At 36.5% G+C, this 20,929-nt stretch overlaps 1 protein-coding gene across 1 annotated transcript in view; it reads right to left on the reverse strand.

The window, feature by feature from the left end:
• Nucleotides 1–20,929, reverse strand: part of LOC108717877 (ribosomal protein S6 kinase alpha-2) — a 134,826-nt gene that overhangs the window by 28,016 nt on the left and 85,881 nt on the right. Inside the window, exons 9-13 of the mRNA XM_018265295.2 lie at nucleotides 16,124–16,194; nucleotides 13,654–13,742; nucleotides 8,371–8,435; nucleotides 7,278–7,380; nucleotides 4,887–5,011 (exon numbers count right to left, since the gene is read on the reverse strand). Of these exons, the coding sequence (XP_018120784.1) occupies nucleotides 4,887–5,011; nucleotides 7,278–7,380; nucleotides 8,371–8,435; nucleotides 13,654–13,742; nucleotides 16,124–16,194 (453 nt within the window). The remainder of the gene's footprint in view (nucleotides 1–4,886; nucleotides 5,012–7,277; nucleotides 7,381–8,370; nucleotides 8,436–13,653; nucleotides 13,743–16,123; nucleotides 16,195–20,929) is intronic.

A 20,929-nucleotide genomic window follows, 5' to 3' on the forward strand; every position in this document is an offset into this window, starting at 1 on the left:
CTAGGAATACAGTTCTGCTGGCAGAAAGAACTTCAATTGGAGATTTGAGAGGTTGCCCAGTCAATAACCGGGTTATGAAGATGAAGCCAAGGCAATCCTAGAACTACTGGTGTGGAGGGACAGTCGATGATAAAAAAGGAAAGTCTCTCAGAATGTAGGGAGCCGACCATGATGGAAAGCTCAACAGTGGACTTTGAAATGAAAGCAGAAGACAAAGGTTTGTCATCGATGGCCAAGACTTGAAGCGGAACAGATAAGAGTTGTAGTGGTATGGCATGTTGTCCATAAAGTTCCCTGCTGCACCAGAATCAAGGAACACCTGGGAGTGGATGGTCTTGGTGGAAAATCGAATCTGTATTGGAAGAAGAAATCTATGAGAAGAATTGTGGGGAAAAGGATCAATCCCGCCCAGGTAGGTCTCCCCAAACCTACCTAGGCGTTGGCGTTTCCCGGCCTCACAGGACATTCATGGGCAAAATGCGATTTGCCCCCACAATAAAGACAAAGTCCAGCTACCCGTCTCCGTCTCCTGTTCGGAAAGTCTGGCTCGTCCTATCTGCATGGGTTCTTCAACAGTAGAAGAAGGAGAAGCCGACAAGGAAGAAGATGATGGAGGAGAAGTCGTATTGGGCAGCACGGGTCTTTGAAAGTGAGGAGCCAGAGTAGGTTGGAAGCTTTTGAGACGGTCTTTATCCACTTGATGCTCTCTTTGCCGAGTGTCCACCTTGATGGCCAGAGCAATTAGGTCCTCCAGAAGCATAGGCAGCTCGCGAGAAACCAGATCATTTTCAGGCGGATAGAGAGCCCGTTGTAAAAAGCGGCATGATAAGCGTCATTGTTCCAACATGTCTCTGCAGCTAATGTACGAAACTCAATGGCATACTCAGAGGCACTGCGGCTCCCTTGTCAAATCTGAAACAGCCGCGATGAAGCAGACACAACTCGGTCAGGAGCGTCAAAGACGGTCTGGAACGCCTGGAGGAAAGCCTTGGCGTCGTCAATTAAAGGAGATTCCTTCTCCCACAGCGGAGACGCCCATTCGAGTGCCTTTCCTGCCAGACGCGTGATGACAAATCCCACCTTGGCACGCTCAGATCCAAATTGAGCGGGTTGCAGAACGAATTGGATCTGGCACTGATTAACGAATCCTCGGCAAGCTTGGGGATCTCCACTGTAGAGAGGCGGTGCCGGGATATGTGGTTAAACCGCGGACGCAGCAGGAACCGGAGCTGCAACAGGAACTGGAGCAGGAGCTGTGGGCGTAAGGATAGACAGTTTCTCCAAGATGGCCTCCAGCGCCTGTCCGAAATGAGACTGCTGAGCCTCGTAAGACTCCATGCGGGCAGCCAAACCTGCGAAAAGCTCTGCCGAAATCGGGCTGGGCTTCCTCCGAAGGGTCCATGGCCCAATTATAATGTAAGGGCCCGAAGGCTCAAACTGGAGTAGCGGACCAAAGAGGAAGCTGAAGTTCAGCACAGTTCGCCGTAGAATAGGATTAGGCAAAAGAATGGTCAAAGTCCAGGCAAATAGGTCAGTTCAGGTGGCAAGAGTTCAATAACGATAAACAGGCAATGGGCCAAGATCAGGAACAAGAATCAATATACACTAGCACACCCAGGAACACACGAAGTAGAACCTATAATTGGGCAATGTTTGCAGACCTTTAGGCTCCTTAAATAGGCCTCCATTGGCGCCAAAAGATAAACGTGATGACGTCACTGTGCTGGCGTAATTGCGCAGGCGTTCCGACACTGGCGTCCATCCAGGCGCCAGCGTCCATTCTGACGCTGGCAAAAACGCGCTGGCGTCACAGTGCCGCGCCTGGGAAGAACCTCGTGGAAGGACTGGGTGCCGCCATCTTGGACAGCAGGGCAGCGTCGGCGTGGAGGCAGGAGGTAATTCTCCCTTACAGTACCAAACTGTATATTTTGCCACTCCTAATATTGTAGAAATTCTGTTTTTGCAGCTTAAGGATGGCTTGTTTCACCTGCATGGAGAGCTCCTTTGACCGCATGTTGTCTGCTCACAGCAAAATCTTCCACATACAAGCACCCCCCTCTAATCAACTCCAGAGCTTTTATCTGCTTAATTGATAATGACATAACGAAGGAATTGCCCACAAATGCCCATGAAATAGCCTTTGAGTCAATGGTCCAATTGCTTTTGAGCCTCTGAAATGAAGTGATTGTGTTTAAAAAAGGTTTTAATTCCTCACATTTTTATGCAATCTTTTTGTTCAACACACTGAATTAAAGCTGAAAGTCTGCAGTTCAACTGCATCTGAGTTGTTTCATTTAAAATGTGGTAATGTTTAAGATTTATGGGCCTAACTGTAAGTCACATAAGCCAAAACCTTCAGCCCTCACAGTGATTAATCATCTGTCAACAGGATTCTGAGAAGTGCAGTATTTAGAATATAACTGTTAATTGGTCATATGCTCTATAATCATGTTTTAAAGCTGTCTATTTTGAGCAAATGCTAATTAAAAATATTTTTATAAGTTAAGTCCTTTTTAACTGGTAAAGGGACCATTCTCGTGACCAGAAAATATTCAGGGCATGAATTGAAGGTTCAGTGTCAGGAAGCAAGCCGTGGAAAAACTTGATTAACACTGGAAGAAACATACACAGGAACTAGGAACTTCACTGTGTAAATTGTTAAAGTCTATCTGTAGAAATGTAAAGCCCATCAATGCCAAATAACAACCACATTTTCTTGACAATTCCCACATATGTAATTTCCTGTGTTATTTCAGGTGACTCCCATGTCCACAGGGGTGCCCAGGACGTCAGTAGACGCGGTCTACCAGTAGATCCACGACCTGCCTCTCACTCTAAACACATTTCTGTGGACACGAGCGAGCAGAGGCAAAACAGATTGTGATTGGACCAACCGCCGCATTGCAACCGCCTCTTCTCGTTGTTCCTATAAGGCAGGAAAAGATGCGTCACTGGGCTTACGTGTAGGAGTGAAACAGTCTCGTGTGATTTGATTTGGCTGAAAAGAGGAGGAAGGTGTAAGTAGCGACCTGGGGCTGCGGGCTGTGTTACAAAAAGAGGGACAGTGGGGGAAATGTTCTCCTGCTTTATTTTTTCTTTCAAAAGAAAAGTACCCCCCCCCCCCAGTTAAACTAATTCATTGCATTGAGATTCTGTATGCTCCTGCTTGTACACTGGTCCAATTAAGTCCCTTCTTGGGTTAGAATTCTGCCCCTGATTTCTCTGTTAGCGGCTGCACATGGCAGAAAGTTTGGTGTCAATTTGAGCCTGGTGGTGCCAGTTTGGAAAATTCCTGCGTACACATGCACATACTTACACATCTCAGTACCTGCTGTGCCTGGCAGTACCCAGAGATTTTGTATCTGCATGTAGTAAATACTACCAAATCCCTTTACCAACTGCCCCTGCAAACATGATGTTCAAACCAATCTCAGCACCAGCTGTCCTTGGCAGTGCCAGTCTGGGAAACCCTGCATGTAGCATAAACCTGCAAAGCCTCTAGCTCTAGATTTAATTTGTCTAACTATACTAGATTTATCAAAGCTGATGGCTGATTGGCTGCTGTAGTTGCTGCACTGACAGTAAATGTCTCTGAATGCAGCATTGCTCTACTAAGAGAGTAGAGTTGCACAATATGGACCAGCGATGTTTGGATTGTAAAGATTAGTAGGGTGATGATTAGGACTGAGTAGGGCTTTTGAAGATGATGTCCAAAAAGAATAAAACAAGGCTGGAGATTAGAACAAAGTGTTGGATGTTGGTTAATGTTGACCAGAAATTAGCAGAATGTACTGTTAGTGATGTGCACTCTCTGAAAACAGGGGACCTTGTGATTTTCAGTAAGTGCTGCACAGAGGGCTCTCCTTAAGACCAAAAACCGACGGTTCCCCTTGATGCATAACCTTTGCACAGAAGTTACTTTTCTAATACAAATGTGCTTTTAAACCTCAAAGTATTAGTATAATTATTAAACTATTCAAGGTAAATCTATTCTATATAGTATTATAACCATTTTATGGGCTTGTGATACTTTTTCTTGTGCCATATGGTAGATGGGACACTATTTTTATCAAGGTAGATCTCCAGATGGGGGGCCATGTGTCGAGAGTAGATCCCAGGGTAACAAAGTCTGGGCACCCCTGTCCTAACATAATTAACAAAACTGCATACATATAGTAGAAAGTGGCACACATACCCATGTGCATGAACTTTGACAAGGTATATTGCAAAAAACAATTTCTCGTGTGTTTTGTGAGGGAGAAACATTTTTTCAAAATTGATTTCAGGATAATTATATATATTTCCCATTGTCAAACATATGATTCAGTCTTGGATATAAACAGCCAATCACAGTGCATGTGTATAAACGCCACCCTCACTGTGAAATTCCACTTAATGATTCTGTTAATTGAAAATATAAAATAAAATTAGGTGTTTTGACAATTTCAAAGACAGTCACAATAATAAGTAATATTGATTAACAAAAGTGCAACCATTGTATCAGCAGATCAGTGTAGCTTGGGTCGATTTTTGTTACTGAATTTGGGTGTGAATTGAGTCACTTTTGGTGAATGGCATTAATTATTGTATATTAAGTTTGTGGTTTTCAGCCTTCTTCAGTTCAACCTTTCCTTTGAGGTTCGAAATTTGGTCAGAGACCCCCTTAGCTCATAACAAGGGTAGACAGGGATGAGTGAATTCTCTCACCTGATACCAATGTAAAATTAGTGTTTTAACTAGAATTTACTGTGCATTTTGTTTCACTGGAGAAAAAAAATTTGCATCAGAGTCAATGGGTAAAAAAAATGCCCATCAACTCCAATGCATTTGAAGCAAGAATCAACGTCCAACTCCAAATATTGAATCCAAATAAGCGCTGACCATACCTGTACTATTGGATGAACTGAGGAGTTGTGGGAGTCATGCTGGTTATATTCCAAATTGGGTGCTACAAAGCTAAACCCTCTAAAAAGGTTATGTGTGTTGGCACTTGGAGGAATACCAGGAGAATCTGAAACACAACAATGACTCGATTAGAAAAAGACCAAACATGCAGTGCAAACGTCTATTGTTCATCTATCTGTAAAGTGTAAATGTCTCCTTTCATCTGCCTACTCAAAATACCATAAGGCTCATTTATGAAATGAAAAGCAGTTGAGGTTGCAAATTAAAGCCATTCATTAAACGAGCCCAGTTAAAGGGGTTGTTCACCTTTAAATGAACTTTTAGTATAATGTAGAGAGTGATATTCTGAGATAATTAGCAATTGGTTTTCATTTGTTATTATTTGTGTTTTTTGAGTTATTTACCTCTTTATTCAGCAGCTCCAGTTTGCAGTTTTTGCAATCCGTAATTTTCCTAGCAGCCATGCACTGATTTTAATAAGAACCCAAAATATGAATAGGAGAGGCCCAGAAGAGAGATAATAATAAAAAGCAACAATAACAATATATTTGTAGCCTTACAGAGCATTTGCTTTTTAGACCCCCCCCCCATTTGAAAGCTAGGAAGAGTCAGAAGAAAAAGGCAAATATTTAAAAACTATTTAAAAAAATAATGAAGACAAACTGAAAAGTTGCTTAGAATTAGCTGTTCTATAACAAACTTAATACCCTTCTGGGTTAGACTCTAAAGCCAAGAACACTACTTGCAAACTGCTGTGGTCATTGTTTGTTTACACCTCAGGGGTTAAATCAGGAGAATGATTGTAATCCCAATGTTATATACTTTGTGAAGTTAAGACTTTAATTTTTCATTAATAGAGATTCTGATCTACTGAATGAAATATGTATGGACTTCGCAATATTATCGCAATAATATATGTTACAAATCCCCCCCCCCCACCTCCTTCACTCATCTTTTCAGGGGCTTGAAAGGGTTCCACAACACTAGTGCAGAAAGGGCAGTTGGAAATTTTGACTTTTTGCCGCCCTGGTAACTGGTGGGGCGCTGCCGCCTGAAGCAAGTTTCTCAACTCACCTCATTGTAGGAGTGCCCATGCAGATAAGTACTTTTACAGCTGGGGAGGGGAGCAGCAATTATTGTGGGGGAATAAATTAATATGCAGCACTGATACTGTCAGTTATACATAGAGCAAAACACAGAAGTCGTACATAGAAAAACAAAATGCATAAAAAATTACAAATTATTGACATCTTCAAGCAGAACATATTCTGAACTTAATAATAACAAATGTATAATATAATCGAATACATTCAAATTACAGAGAAAAAAATCCACAGATGTGCACATTACTCTAATAATATTAAAGTTTGACAGACAACCAGATATCTAAAAAAAAAATGTATACATAAGCAAACTGAATACTAATGATCACAAGTGTAGAATTAGCTCTTTAAAGTATTAATGTTTTGTTTAATTTCATTTCATACATATTAATTAGTCTTTCTTGGGTTATTTTGGAAAATTGGTTAATTGTGTTGACTGCCGGAGGAGAACTGCAGGCCAAGATATGCTACATTTGGCACTAGCTTAACTGTATCTGCCATTGTGATAATTGTCCTACCCAAATCTCTATTCTTTAGTCTGGAACCCCACAGCCAAGGCTCTGTCTTCCCTTGGAGGTCCAGCCTTGCAATTTGTGTATTGTGCTCATTTATTTGTTCAATATATTAGGATAGTTTTGTACTACTTTATTCAAATCAACCACTTAGTTGAAAGGTAACTGATTACAACATGTCCAACATGTACATGGATAATTCAGATGTTTATGAAGCCTATAAATTATGCAGCATAGTGAAAATAAGGCCGTTACACCTATAAAATAGGAAAAAGGCTAGGAATTGTTTAGTTCTTTTTCCTTTTGCCACATTCTGAAAGTGGGGAAGAGTCAGAAGAAGAAGGCCCACCCCACCACTTAGCCAAACTGCTATTGAAGGTAAAGGGCCAATAGCATTTCCTACAGAGATAAATTCCCTCTACTATGGATTATTAGGATGCCATTACACATTCTATGCCACAAGCCTGACTGGTGCCATGTGTTTGCATCCAGTGCTATAAGTTTGAAGCTGTCATCATAATAAAAAAACGTTTTAAATCATTGGCTAAAAAATCCAAGGTGGCAACATTTGCACTGGTTGCATTTTGCAATGATTAAATATACCTATGAATTACTCTCTCTTTTGCATTAAGTACAGACTTTGAGCATTACAACTAACAAGTCCATCACAACTGCCCAAATAATAGCAGATACTGCTGCAACACAAAAGTTCACCTTTCAAATACTTGGCAAGTATATACGGCATATTGCTACTTACCAGTTGGCGTACGAGATGTGAACTCTGGATCAAAGTGGAAAGTATCTTCTGGGCGACCCACTGCAGGTTTAAAGGGTGGTTTGATTTCTTTCCTGTACAAATTCTGGAAGCATAGATAATGCCATTTTTAAAAATAAATGTCTGTAGTGTTATTGGAAAACGGTCAGACATCATTGTAATAATATTTTAAAAATCTAAAAAAAAAAAGGCTACTTTGCAGAAAAGTAAATCAACTGTGTACCATTCATAAGGCATTGATTTATCAAATCTATTTCCCTCACACATCATTATTATTCTTTATTTATTATATATAAAGTGATTTAACTCCTAATAAGTCCATATTTATTTATGTATTTTATTGTTAATTAACTAATTGGTGTTAGAGATGTGTCCCAGTCATCACAAATAAGAATTACAGTAATTTAATTAATAGTTAGAAGAAACTGCTTTGGACCCTACCCTAGATTGTAGATACTGCAATACATAAATTGTGTCCTAGCCATTGCCAACACCATTTCACTGCTCTTACGTACCATGGTACAGTTAAATAAAACTAGATTTTCACTTATATTTTCACTTAATAGACATCAGTCAAAAATGTTGTCCCAACAACTTGATTTTTGACCATGGCATTTATAATCCAGTTTAAATTAACTCTATTAGTGATTTTTGAGAAATCTGCCCCTAAGGTTACTGCTTTATGTAGTTTTTTTTAATATTTGATTTATTATCGTGCTCCCTCCACCCTCAAACCAGCAGTTATGCTGTTTGGCAGTAGTATATTCCAGATTGTAGGCTCATGTTGTAATATACTTGATAGATCAGGGAAATCAGTCTGACACACAATATGAGTGTGCTGTTGGTGCCAATAAAATGTTTTGGAACTTACTAATAAACCATTAAATATATAGAAAGGTTGAAAAACAAACAATGCAGAGTTTTTGTGAAATTGATTAATTAAAGCATTCACTAAAGTTTACAGGTTTTATTGTAATGCCAGATTCATATTTTATTCCATTTTGTCATAAGGGGTTCAAAACAAGAGAAAGAAAAAGAACAAACCAAACTATACAGTACTAATAACTGTACTTACATTCCAATCTATTGTGCTAAAAAAAGAATGTCGTTTTATTTCCTCAACTCCATCAAGTCCAGCACCTGTGTAATGTAATAAAGCTCATTAGTTTAATACATCTATAATAACATTACAGGAAAAGTCCAGAGATTCAACACTGTTTCACAGACAAAATTCAAAGTTATGCGATTAGATGTCATCATATCAGATGCAAAACAAGTAGGAGTACATCAGCTCATTCTCCTATTATATGGATGATTGGAAATACAAGGGAGTGAAAGCATTTGAGATGGAACACACTACAGCTAATGAAAAATTCAGAAACATATGGAAATTTTATAAGATACACATAAAGGGGGTTATTTTTTAAAGTTCGATTTTCTCTGGTCGATCTTTTAAAGGGGAACAACACAATTTTTCTTAAAAAAAATTAATTTTTTTCATCATTTATTAAACCCAGATGGTGTTAAAAGCCAGAATAAAAAAGTAACAATAATAAAGAGAAATCAGATGGCACTCGCCAAGCAAAGTGTGCTGAATTTTTATGATTTATTCAGATCTCTGCACAACGTTTCAGGGGATCAACCCCCTTTCTCAAGTGCTCCCCTGAAACGTTGTGCAGAGATCTGAATAAATCATAAAAATTCAGCACATTTTGCTTGGTGAGTGCCATCTGATTTCTCTTTGTTATTGCTACATGTATGGAACTGAAGAGTAGCAAAGTTCCCAGATAGAGCACCACAGTATTTAACCCATGGAGGTAGGATTCTATTGAAGAATAAAAAAGTACTCCATCTTAGACCTGCCGAGTTCATGTAGAAGTCAAGTCAATGGCAGATGTCCTGTTTATATCCTGAAGTGCACTGGGTTTCATTCAATAATCAGACGCTTTAGTGGTTTTCAGGTGTCAAATCCGAAAAAATTCATATGATTCACACGAAGTCAGTGCAGATTTGGTCGTTTTCAGAAAATAGCGAACAGTTTGTTTTATTATTTTTAAGACATTGTATCTGCATTTGTTTCTGTGGATTTCCTTTTTAACTTTGTATCAACTTCAAGTTATACACATACTTGTTACAATTTGTATTTCTTCTCCCTGGTATAAGGTTCCCTGCTAGTCACATGATCGGGTGGGTGTGCTTTCTGTCATGAGTGTCATGTTTTTTTTTATCTATTTAAGCAATGCTTTTTTACTGTGAACAGGGTATTGAGAAAGGTCTTAGAAAAAGACTGAAAGTTGGCCAGTTCTTTTAAATGTAATCAATAATATATGGATTTTTAATATTTCTACAAATCCCAGTGTGTACCTAATCTTTGGAATTGTTGGATAATACAGCTATGTAAAGTAGCACCTGGGTCTATTTTTCCTGTAAACTGAGTGCGTTGGAGCTGTGTATAGATATATATATATATATACTGTATATATATATATATATATATATATATATATATATATATATATATATATATATATATATATAGTTTTTTCCTTGTACTATCTTTTGATTTATAAATCATCTGTGTGCATATAAAGGGAAAAAGAACGAAAGAGAGAAGCCAAAGAATATTAATGAGCATTGTCTAGTCAGATGCTCTAGAAAATGAAGCAAACTGATTACAGGATGGAAGATAGTTTAATTTGAAAAAAGTGCATAACTGAAGAATAAAAACTAGCAATATTAGTAATGATGCAAAACTGTTAAAGAGATACTGACACCAGAAACTAAACCATTTTTACATCTATCATAGTATTGGCTTTGTTTTCTACTTATAATTTTGCCATAAAGTATTTGATCAAAGCTTTTACATTACCTATCTGACTCCCCGTGCTCGTCTATGAGGGGGCTGCCATATTTGTGCAGCAGGAGCCTATTATCATTATGACTATGAAGATTTTCATTCATCTAGGTCATGGTATATCTAGTATAGATATACCATGATACCACTAGATACCACTGCCACTAGATACCCATTATCATTAGAAAATTCAACTGACAGGCTGAGATGGGACAGTCAGGTTGGCAAAAAAGTTCAGGTTTAAGAACATCAACTAAAATTTATTTACAAAAACAGACCCCTTTTAGGGGGTTATTTATCAAAGTCCGAATTTATCTCAATATTTTCTGCTACAAAGTCCAATGAAATCCGCCCGGATTTTTCACGCTTATTTATTATTACATTTTCCCTAAAATTTGGTCTGCAATAAAAAATCTGATTTTCACAATTTTTTTGGATTTTTTCATCCAATTTTCCTGAATTTCACGATTTTTTCAGAGTTTTTACCCGAAAACTCCGGGGTATTGCATGAAACCCAGTGCACATCAAAATATCATTGAGACTCCTCACATTGTAACCTCGACATGTCTGAGATGCTGGATTTTCAGATTCAGACTTTTCCATCCTCAGGGTTTGATAAATTCCGAAAAATCACGTCACATTGTATCTTTTATGGAACATTGTATACACAGAGGTCAATTTGTATCTTTTATGGAACACACCATAAGTATAAAACACATAATTGTTTCACTGTGGAGTGCTTAATGCACTAAAATGTTTCACTGTGCATTATGGGTAATATGGAGGTGAACCTTTTGGCCCCTCCTTTTCTTGTGGGTATTTAAACAGGTGATGATATTGTTAATTAAAGGCTTGATAAAGCGGCAGGCTAACCGGAGTGCTGCTGCTTTTACTGATCTATATAATTTTGCCCTGGCAGAGGGTACAGCTTGCACCTGAGGCTGCAAAGAGCCTGTTTTCTGCTTTTGAAGCACACATGAACTGAATCCAGAGAAGCTGAACTCCCTCACTTTAAAACGTAACTTATAAACCCAGCCAGGGTGAAGATTTTTATATAGGTAAATGTTTTATCTACAAGCAGGTTCCTTAGGGCTATTTTAAACTGCAAAGTGAATGATTTATAAGATGAACAATGAGTAAGTAACAATATATGGATATAAAAGAAAGTGTTTTCGGCCACAACGTTCTATGTGCAGGAAATCCACATTATAAAAGCTGTAATTGCGCAACTTTTATTCTTTTATAATATTTTTAGGAGAAATACTGTTTCATAATCTTTTTTGTTTTTGGATTTTGTAATAAATTATTAATAGTATTTTTAACTGTTCACCCTGAAAATATCGTGACTATTTAAATATTGCACGTTGTCACACTGTTGAACTATTTTTGCCAGAGTACACAGTTGCAGATAACTCTAATCTGAAAAGAGATTTTGCGGACCACAAAAAGAGCATGATGTTTTTTATAAGCTCACCTGGGATGGCTAACACCAATTTTTATATAAAATGAAAGAAAACTAAAAAATGCTATGCATCCTTCTACCTTCTCTTCCACATCTACCTCTTATATACCAGTAACACCATTTACATTTCAGGTTAGTATTTGTTCATTCAGCACCTACAAGTAAGTTATTCAGTACTCTTATATAAGAGATATTTTTATTCAATAGTTCTGTGGAGAGATATGTCTGTTTATCTTCCTGTGCACATTTTATCAGTGTCTGCTGTGTAAACAGGTGCCCAGTAACACAGTTTTAAGTGAAGGGCACATGTTGTGCACAGAACTAAAATAAACAGCTTTTTGCAATGTAAATTGCTTCTTCTGTGCTGCCCCTGAATATCCTCTCTTATCTGGTATCGATAAGGAGTGCGGCTCTGTACGTTGGGGGTCGATAGCGTCTGGAAGGCAGAGCGCAGAGAATCTGATCATTTAACTTAAATGGCTTCCCCCATGTTTACAGAGCATTTAAATAGTAGTAGTGCTTCTGAAACAAGCACACACTTACTAGACTAGAGCAGGGCAACAGTATATTATATTTAAAGGGGTTGTTCACCTTTAAATTAACTTTTAGGGGCAAATTCATCAAGGGTCGAATTTTGAGGGGTTAAATCCCTCGAAATTCGACTGGGGAATAGAATAGAATCGAATAGGCAATTCGGGCGAATTTACGCGCTGGCGAATAGTCTAATTGGCGACTATTCGCCAGGCGAATAGGCGCTCGATCGAATATTCCCTCGAAGGATTTTCATTCGATCGAATGCCTTTTTATTCTATCAAAAACTTGGAAAACAAGCCTATGGGACTTTCCCATAGGCTTTTAAAGCAATTCGGTAGGTTTTAGGTGGCGAAGTAAGCAGTCGAAGTATTTTTAAAAGAGACAGTACTTCGACTATCGAATGGGCGAATAGTCGCAGCGTTTTTGCGCTCGATCCAGTACTTCGACTATCGAATGGCGAATAGTCGCAGCGTTTTTGCGCTCAATCTATTCGAATCATTCTACTCGATAATTCGATAGTCGAGGAGCACAAAAATTCAACGTTTTTTTACTTCGAATCCTTCACTCGAAGTTAGTGATTCGGCCCCTTAGTATTATGTAGAAAGGGATATTCTGAGACAATTTGCAATTGGTTTTAATTTTTTTATTATTTGAGCTTTTTATTTAGCAGCTTCCAGTTTGTAATTTCAGCTATCTGGTTGCTGGGATCCAAATAATCCTAGCAACCATGCAGTGATTTACATGACAGACTGGACTATGAGGTCCTGAATAGAAAGATGAGTAATAAAGGAGCACTAACAATATATTGGTAGTGACCCCAATTTGAAAGGCAATTAATTCAAAAACTATAAGAAATAAATAATGAAGACCAATTGAAAAGTTGATTAGAAGTGGCCATTCTATTACATACTAAGGGGCCCATTCATTAAGTTCGAGTGAAGGAATAGAAGAAAAAAAACTTCGAATTTCGAAGTGTTTTTTTGGCTACTTCGACCATCAAATGGGCTCCTTCCACCTTCGACTACGACTTCGAATCGAATGATTGAAACTAAAAATCGTTTGACTATTCGACCATTCGATAGTGGAAGTTCTGTCTCTTTAAGAAAAAACTTCGACCCCCTAGTTCGCCACCTAAAAGTTACCTAGCTCAATGTTAGCCTATGTGGAAGGTCCCCATAGACTTGCCTAACTTTTTTTGGTCGAATGATAATCCTTCGATCGTTGGATTAAAATCCTTCAAATCGTTCGATTCAAAGGATTTAATCGTTCGATCGAACGATTATTTCTTCGATCGTTCGATCAAAGTATTTGCACAAAATCCTTCGACTTCGATATTCAAAGTCGAAGGATTTTCATTCCCCAGTCGAATATCGAATTAACCCTCGATATTCGACCCTTGATGAAATTGCCCCTAAAAGTTCAGTTGAAGGTGAACCACCCCTTTAAAAAACCCTTTCATTATATGATGTTACTGGTCCTTTAAAAATCCACTTGATGCTTATAATTACCTAATCTGTTACAGGGATTCCTCTTGAAAAGAGCCCGGAGAAGACACTGTGCTTCAGAACTTAAAAACTGAGGCATTCCCAGTTTGGCTCTGCAAAATATTCATGAAAACAGGTTCAGAAAATGAATTCGTATAATTAGTATATACAGTAATTAGGACATGTCCATATTTATTTTGTAGAAAGCCAAGAGCATAAGCACATACATTCTTCCTAATGGAAAAAAACTAGAATTGGTAGAAAACGGTAGAGGGCAGATATGTTGTATTAGAGAATGTCTTATAGCCGCAGTAACGGAACTAGGTCCGCCCCCACCCTCGTCCGTGTGTTTTTTCTCTGCAGCTGCAGCCGAATCCAGCCGGCTGCAGCGCGCGCGATCTGCCGGGGGCCCTGCGAGGGTGCGGGCCCTGGCCCAGTTGCACCACCTGCTCCCCCGGTAGTTACGCCCCTGTATAGCCGTATGTAGTATATTTGTGTAGTCATGGAATTGTAATAACAGGCACAGAATTTGCCCATGTCTAGTAACGTATAGCAACCACATGAATATTTGTTTTAAACAGTAGTAAATTCTACCTGCTGGTTGCTCTGATGACTAGTCCAGTAGCAAACTTTAATATTTTTATTGCATAACCTAGTGACAGCGCTTTACAAGCTGAGCTACAATTATCAAGCATGACATGCTATTAAGGACATCACTAATTTAGATCCATGCCCCACTGGTATAAAATGTTATTTTCCTACCAGATACTTAATTTAAGAGTCTTCTGTGTGATTGATAGGATAGCAAATCCACTTGCTCCAGAATCAGAATTTGTAATTCAGATACACAACACATAATTATTCCAAACAATCGTTATGGCAGAAATTGGAATTGGAGGGCAAATATTGCCAAGTACACAGATTTCAAGATCTTATTAATTATAAATTGCTGGGTTGCTAAAGCTGCCAAAGTGACTGTTTTCCATGATCATTAAACAGTTTTTACGCTTTTTATGGGTTTTTTTTATTGAAGAAATCGTGTAAAATGCAAGTACATTTGATATAATCTTTGCTATAAATTATTATAATAGGGAAAAAATATAATTATTAAAATACTTTGCAGTACTTGTTATTATCACAAGTGAGTGCACTCTTTTATTTTAACAAAATTTGTGATAAATAAGCTTGACCCAGGAACTGCCATCCTCAGTAATCACAAATTGTGATGATATAGTTATTTCATAATTTCCAGAGTTATTTTCTCATCTTTTATCTATGGCGCTGAAAGTAAGACATGACCCCAGTCAGCTGCATTAAAAGTATCATTACTTGTGCTTTTTACTTTGTTTAGTTGAATGAACTTTAGCTAATTTGTTTACACAATACATCAATTTATTTAGAGCTCTGGTTTCTTCACAAGGAATATGTTGGCATAACATTGTGGGGATGTTAGCCCTAAACATATTTTTAAATGATAAAAATAACAGTTATGTTTCAATTTTTTCCTGATTAAACTGATATGATTGTGAGGATGACTGGTGATGCTCATCTACGGTATTTTTCTTCCATGCATTTGTTTTTTAATAGAATTACAGATTTTTTTTTGCTGTCTAAAGTACTATGATATTATTATCTATAAAATTAGTCTCAAAGTGTACATTATATATGTCATAAAATAATCATATTCACAGTCATAATCACTGGGTTAAGCAAAAGTGTTAAAGGGATTCTGTCACGGGAAAGCATGTTTCTTTCAAAACACATCAGTTAATAGTGCTCCTCCAGCAGAATTCTGCACTGAAATCTGTTTTTCAAAAGCGCAAACTGTTTTTTTTTTTTTATTATCAGTTTCCCTTGTGCCACTAGGCATGTGATTTATGCACTGCAAGTTGGAGTGATAATCCTTCCCCCCCCTTCAGCCTAAGTATAAAACATTGGGAAGGTAACCAGATAAAAGTTCAGTGGTAGATATAAGAACAGCACTCAATAGTAAAAATCCATGTCCCACTGTGACTCCTCCAGTTACATTGAGTAGGAGAAACAATAGTCTAACTGAAAGTGCTGTGCTTTGTAAAAGCACAGGATCAGGCCAAGTGACCTGAGATGGCTGCCTAAACACCAATATTACAAGTAAAAAATATACTTATTGGTTCAGGAATATTTTTTACGGCAGACATTTTATATGGCAGAGTGAATTAGTTGCAATGTAATTTAGAAATAAAAAACACACCATAAAAATAATGACAGTATTCCTTTAACAAGCCCACCCACAATAATCTTTTAAGAATTTAGAAAATAACATTATATAATTCTATATATACTAGGCTCATCAATTTATTAGGCTAGTCTTGATGGCTCAGTGATGATGGACTTATTCATAATAAAATGTTATTCTTTATTACATGCTTGTTGAACAACGGCTGTGACTACATTTCTGAGATGTTTTATACCCTGATTTTATCTTGTTTCATACACTCCCAAAAAAATGACTTACTTCAGAATCAGTGCCATGGTTTCCTTTCTGTCTTTTCCTTGAAAAGGTAGTGATCCAGTGAGCATCTCAAACTAAAGAAAAGTAAACATGAATTTCTTTTTATTGTTTCTTAATTCATTTTATTATATTAGTATCTAAATTATTGAGGAGAGATTTAACAAATCGAAATTTGCATGGGATACAACAGCAAAATCAAATCGGCTCAGTTCATAAACAGGGAAACTTCAAAGCTCTTCTTTATTACTTTTTTGTTAAATTAATTCATGTCTATTTAAAAACCAAGACTTGCTAAAATTATGTAATGATGTAAATAATGTATGTAACATATGGTTGAGGTTATATTATGTATTACACTACTGTCAACTGCTATATACTATAATAAAGCACTGTTTAAGTAGCTCAGAAAAAAAATGTATCCTTCATATTTTATCTACTCTGTGAATAGCTATATTTATCTTGCTTGCTGTGTGAGGATCATTACACTATGCTGAACTTAGATACCATATGGCATCCTCAATGCTTTCTTAATTTGATTCACTGAGTTAAGTTAGTTTTGTCTTTTGGCACACAATTTGCTGATAGAATGATCAATATGCAGCATCCCACTTGAGAAAGGCTTGTATCTGCTATTTAGTCATACTGTACGTGTTAAAACATCTGTGACAATGTGAACATTAAAAGGGCTTGCATAATGAGGCAAAACGATCCTTTATATACAAGTCACTCACAATTATAGTACTCCTGTTCAGTATAGCTGGAATATTTTCAGAATACTAGGATAAGACAATATTCACAAGAATGTTGTTCCTTGGTAACACAGAAATAGAATGCTGAAATGTAACTTGCTTAGCAACAGCTACAGAACTAATAGATGGAATGCCAGTGATACTGCTTCAAAGTTCTAACAAACCATTTGTTGACAGCAAAGCATTTAACATAAATATCAATTATTAAATACCTTGCTAAGTATTTCTATTATTCACAAATAATTAAGGACATTTATCTTTTCAAAGTACACATATATGTTGACCTGTACCTGCTGATATAATTCTCTCATGACTTACATTAATGTAATAACTTACAGTTTATAATTTATCAATGTGTTCCATACATATGTGTGAGAGTTGAACCTGACTTTTGGTTTTAATAAACAATAATTAATGTATGCCACATTTATCCAAATGTTTAAATGAAAAAAAAACTGGTACAGATATGGAACCTATTATTTAGAATGTTTGGGACTTGGGGTTTTCCAGATAAGGGGTCTACACATTAAGCCTGCTGAAAAACTATTAACAAATTAAATACAGAATATGGAGAATTTTTTTTTTAATTTTTTTAACATATGTTTTTATTTAGTTTTCATAACAATATAAAATAAACAAACTTAATGGAGTTTGGAGGTACATAAAATAAATTCCATGTTCGGTACAGTCTTAGCAAATTATAAGAATAATCAAAATTATAAATTCAACTTAACTGTCCCTAATAAAACAGTGGTCTGCACATCAATATATCCCACAACCCAAGCGTATCAATACTAGTTATGCTTGTAGATAGCATCCTATTGATTTGGTGACTCCTGGGGGGTGATCGTGGATTCTGCTCCTGTGGTCGGTGAAGATTTTGGATATATTGGTCTGTTCCTATACTACGTCATTGTTGGATAGTAATTCTGTGTCATACCAGCTCCAAAATTACAGAAAGGTCACCTCCCATAGACTCCATTATAATTTTAAATTATTTGATTATAATGGAGTCTATAGGAGGTGACCTTCCTGTAATTTTGAAGCTTTCTGGATAATGGATTTCAAGGGAATAGATATTCAAATAACGGATACTACACCTGTATTGAAAAAGTTGAAAATAGTTTCAAAAATTACCTCCATATTCACATAAAATCTTTATGGCCCAATTAAAAATAAATTAGAACTGATACATGCACCTTAATTTTTTAAAGTAATTATGTATATAAAGCCTTTGAAATATATAATAATATATATTGCAGAAGGAAATGTCAAGGCATAATAATGATCCATGGTAAACAGCATGAAAAATGATTTTAGGTTCTAATCAATAGTTTAAAAATTCATTCGTCTTTTCTTGCTAAAGATTTAATCTCCTTGGTCCCTTTCTGTTTTGCAAAAACATCTATTTTCTTCATTAACTACAATTTTGGCCTTGCAACATTATCCATATCTCAATGACATGCAAATTATTATTTTTTTCTGCTGTCTCCTCTCTTCTCTCCCACATCCAATTATCTTTAACCATAGTCACTGTAATTTACTGTTAACTACCCACTCTTTGATCATTTCTATAACAATCCATCAAATTGTAGCTAACAGTATTTTACGTATCTGCTTTCCCAGAACTAACATAGGGAGTACTGTCTCCATTGCCCTTGTAAATCCAATGATAAACAAACAATATTGTTATCAATGGGTTAAAACGCAATAAATGACAATAACACAAGTTTCTGTCTACATACAGTATTTATAATTGATGCAGTGGTAGGTCAAGGAACTAATCTTATTGAAATAGCAGATATTTGACTAAGAGACCAAAGGCAGAGTGGGATGACCTAGGCCTGATGAGATATATTGAAACATGATATAAGACATGATGCTTAATGTGCGACTGGAGAACTGTAAGAATTCTGCCCTATTAAGGCATATACAGTATATGGAGTATGCACAAAGTGGTATAGAAAAAAATCTCTTTTATATATTTTAGCAGTAAAATATACATCAAACAAATTGGTATCAAAACAATTTATACACAACAGTATTATTAATCATACTGTATATACGTACATACCACCCAGTAATATGTTTGAGGCAAAAAGAAAGAACAACAAAAGGCAATTACACTTGCCAGCAATGAGAATACCCCAACGTTTCAGCTAGGGATACACCGAATCCACTATTTGGGATTCGGCCGAATCCCCAAATCCTTGGTGAAAGATTCGGCCGAATCCCAACCGAATACGAATCCTAATTTACATATGCAAACTAGGGGCAGAAAAGGAAAAAGTGGAAAAATTCTTCTTTTGTGACAAAGATTTCCCTACCCACCCCTAATTTATATATGCAAATTAGGATTCTGTTCGGCCAGGCACAAGGATTCGGCCGAATCCGAATCCCGAACTGAATCCTGGATTCGCTGCATCCCTAGTTTCAGCACTATAGACTTTGTCAAGGGGGATTTCCCCTTGAAAAAAAATTCTAAAAATGTTGAATTCGATTTTCAAGATTTATCATACTCTGGCCTTTTAAGAATTCAAATTCAACTATTCGCCACAGATTACCTGCTGAATAGTGGTTTAAGTCAATGGGAGAGGTCCAGGGATCAATTTGATGATGTTTGCAGCCTTCCTGACATTGGTAGAGAAAAAAACCTGAGTCTACTTTTTTTAATTAAAATCGAGTTTCTCTAATTCAAATCGAATTCAAATTGAGTTTCCGGGTCGTTTAAATTAGTTTGAGTTCATAAAATTTGATTTCAATTGAATTTTGAGTTTATGGGAGTTTTAAAAAACTTACATGAATTCAAATTTGGCCTTTGATTAAGTGCCTCCATGTGTTCTTTTTTTTTACCAACAATTAAATTACGTTTTTTCCCTTAAATCTGGAAAAATTTGTGGTTTTCCTATATTTCTTAAAAGCTCTAAAAATTCAAGATTTATTAAGTGTAAAAACCACAAAAAATTCTGAACTTCACCAAGTAAAAGTTGTTAAGGAGCTGTAGAAGTCAGTAGAAGCTGATCAGATCCTATTGATCGCTTTAAATCAATTCCAATTTTTCCATAATTTTTAGCCATCGCTAAGCACTTTTTTTGTTTGTACTTTTTATATTAGGATCTTTTAATAAATTCAATGACAATCGTGGTTTTCTAGGGTTTGTGAGTTTCAAAAACCTCTACAACCACTCAAATCCAATGCAATTTTCTGAAGTCCTCTTTGTGGCATAGTCTTTCTGTTCATCAGTCTATATATTCAGTATTAATCATGAGCATGAGGTGCATGACCTGCTTTTCTATCTACTGGGATAGGCAATAAATTGGGAACACAATTTATCTCTTCACAAGACAAAAAGTTTTATGTAATAATATAAAACAAATTTGCCCCATTTCATTAAGCCCCTAGCAACCAGCCAATTGCTTTCATAAACCTACAAAAAATGACATTAACATACTATGTTTGCAGCCTTCCTGACATTGGTAGAGAAAAAAACCTGAGTCTACTTTTTTTAATTAAAATCGAGTTTCTCTAATTCAAATCGAATTCAAATTGAGTTTCCGGGTCGTTTAAATTAGTTTGAGTTCATAAAATTTGATTTCAATTGAATTTTGAGTTTATGGGAGTTTTAAAAAACTTACATGAATTCAAATTTGGCCTTTGATTAAGTGCCTCCATGTGTTCTTTTTTTTTACCAACAATTAAATTACGTTTTTTCCCTTAAATCTGGAAAAATTTGTGGTTTTCCTATATTTCTTAAAAGCTCTAAAAATTCAAGATTTATTAAGTGTAAAAACCACAAAAAATTCTGAACTTCACCAAGTAAAAGTTGTTAAGGAGCTGTAGAAGTCAGTAGAAGCTGATCAGATCCTATTGATCGCTTTAAATCAATTCCAATTTTTTCATAATTTTTAGCCATCGCTAAGCACTTTTTTTGTTTGTATTTTTATATTAGGATCTTTTAATAAATTCAATGACAATCGTGGTTTTCTAGGGTTTGTGAGTTTCAAAAACCTCTACAACCACTCAAATCCAATGCAATTTTCTGAAGTCCTCTTTGTGGCAT

This window comes from Xenopus laevis, chromosome 5S (genome assembly GCF_017654675.1).
Source record: "Xenopus laevis strain J_2021 chromosome 5S, Xenopus_laevis_v10.1, whole genome shotgun sequence".
Lineage (NCBI taxonomy): Eukaryota > Metazoa > Chordata > Amphibia > Anura > Pipidae > Xenopus > Xenopus laevis.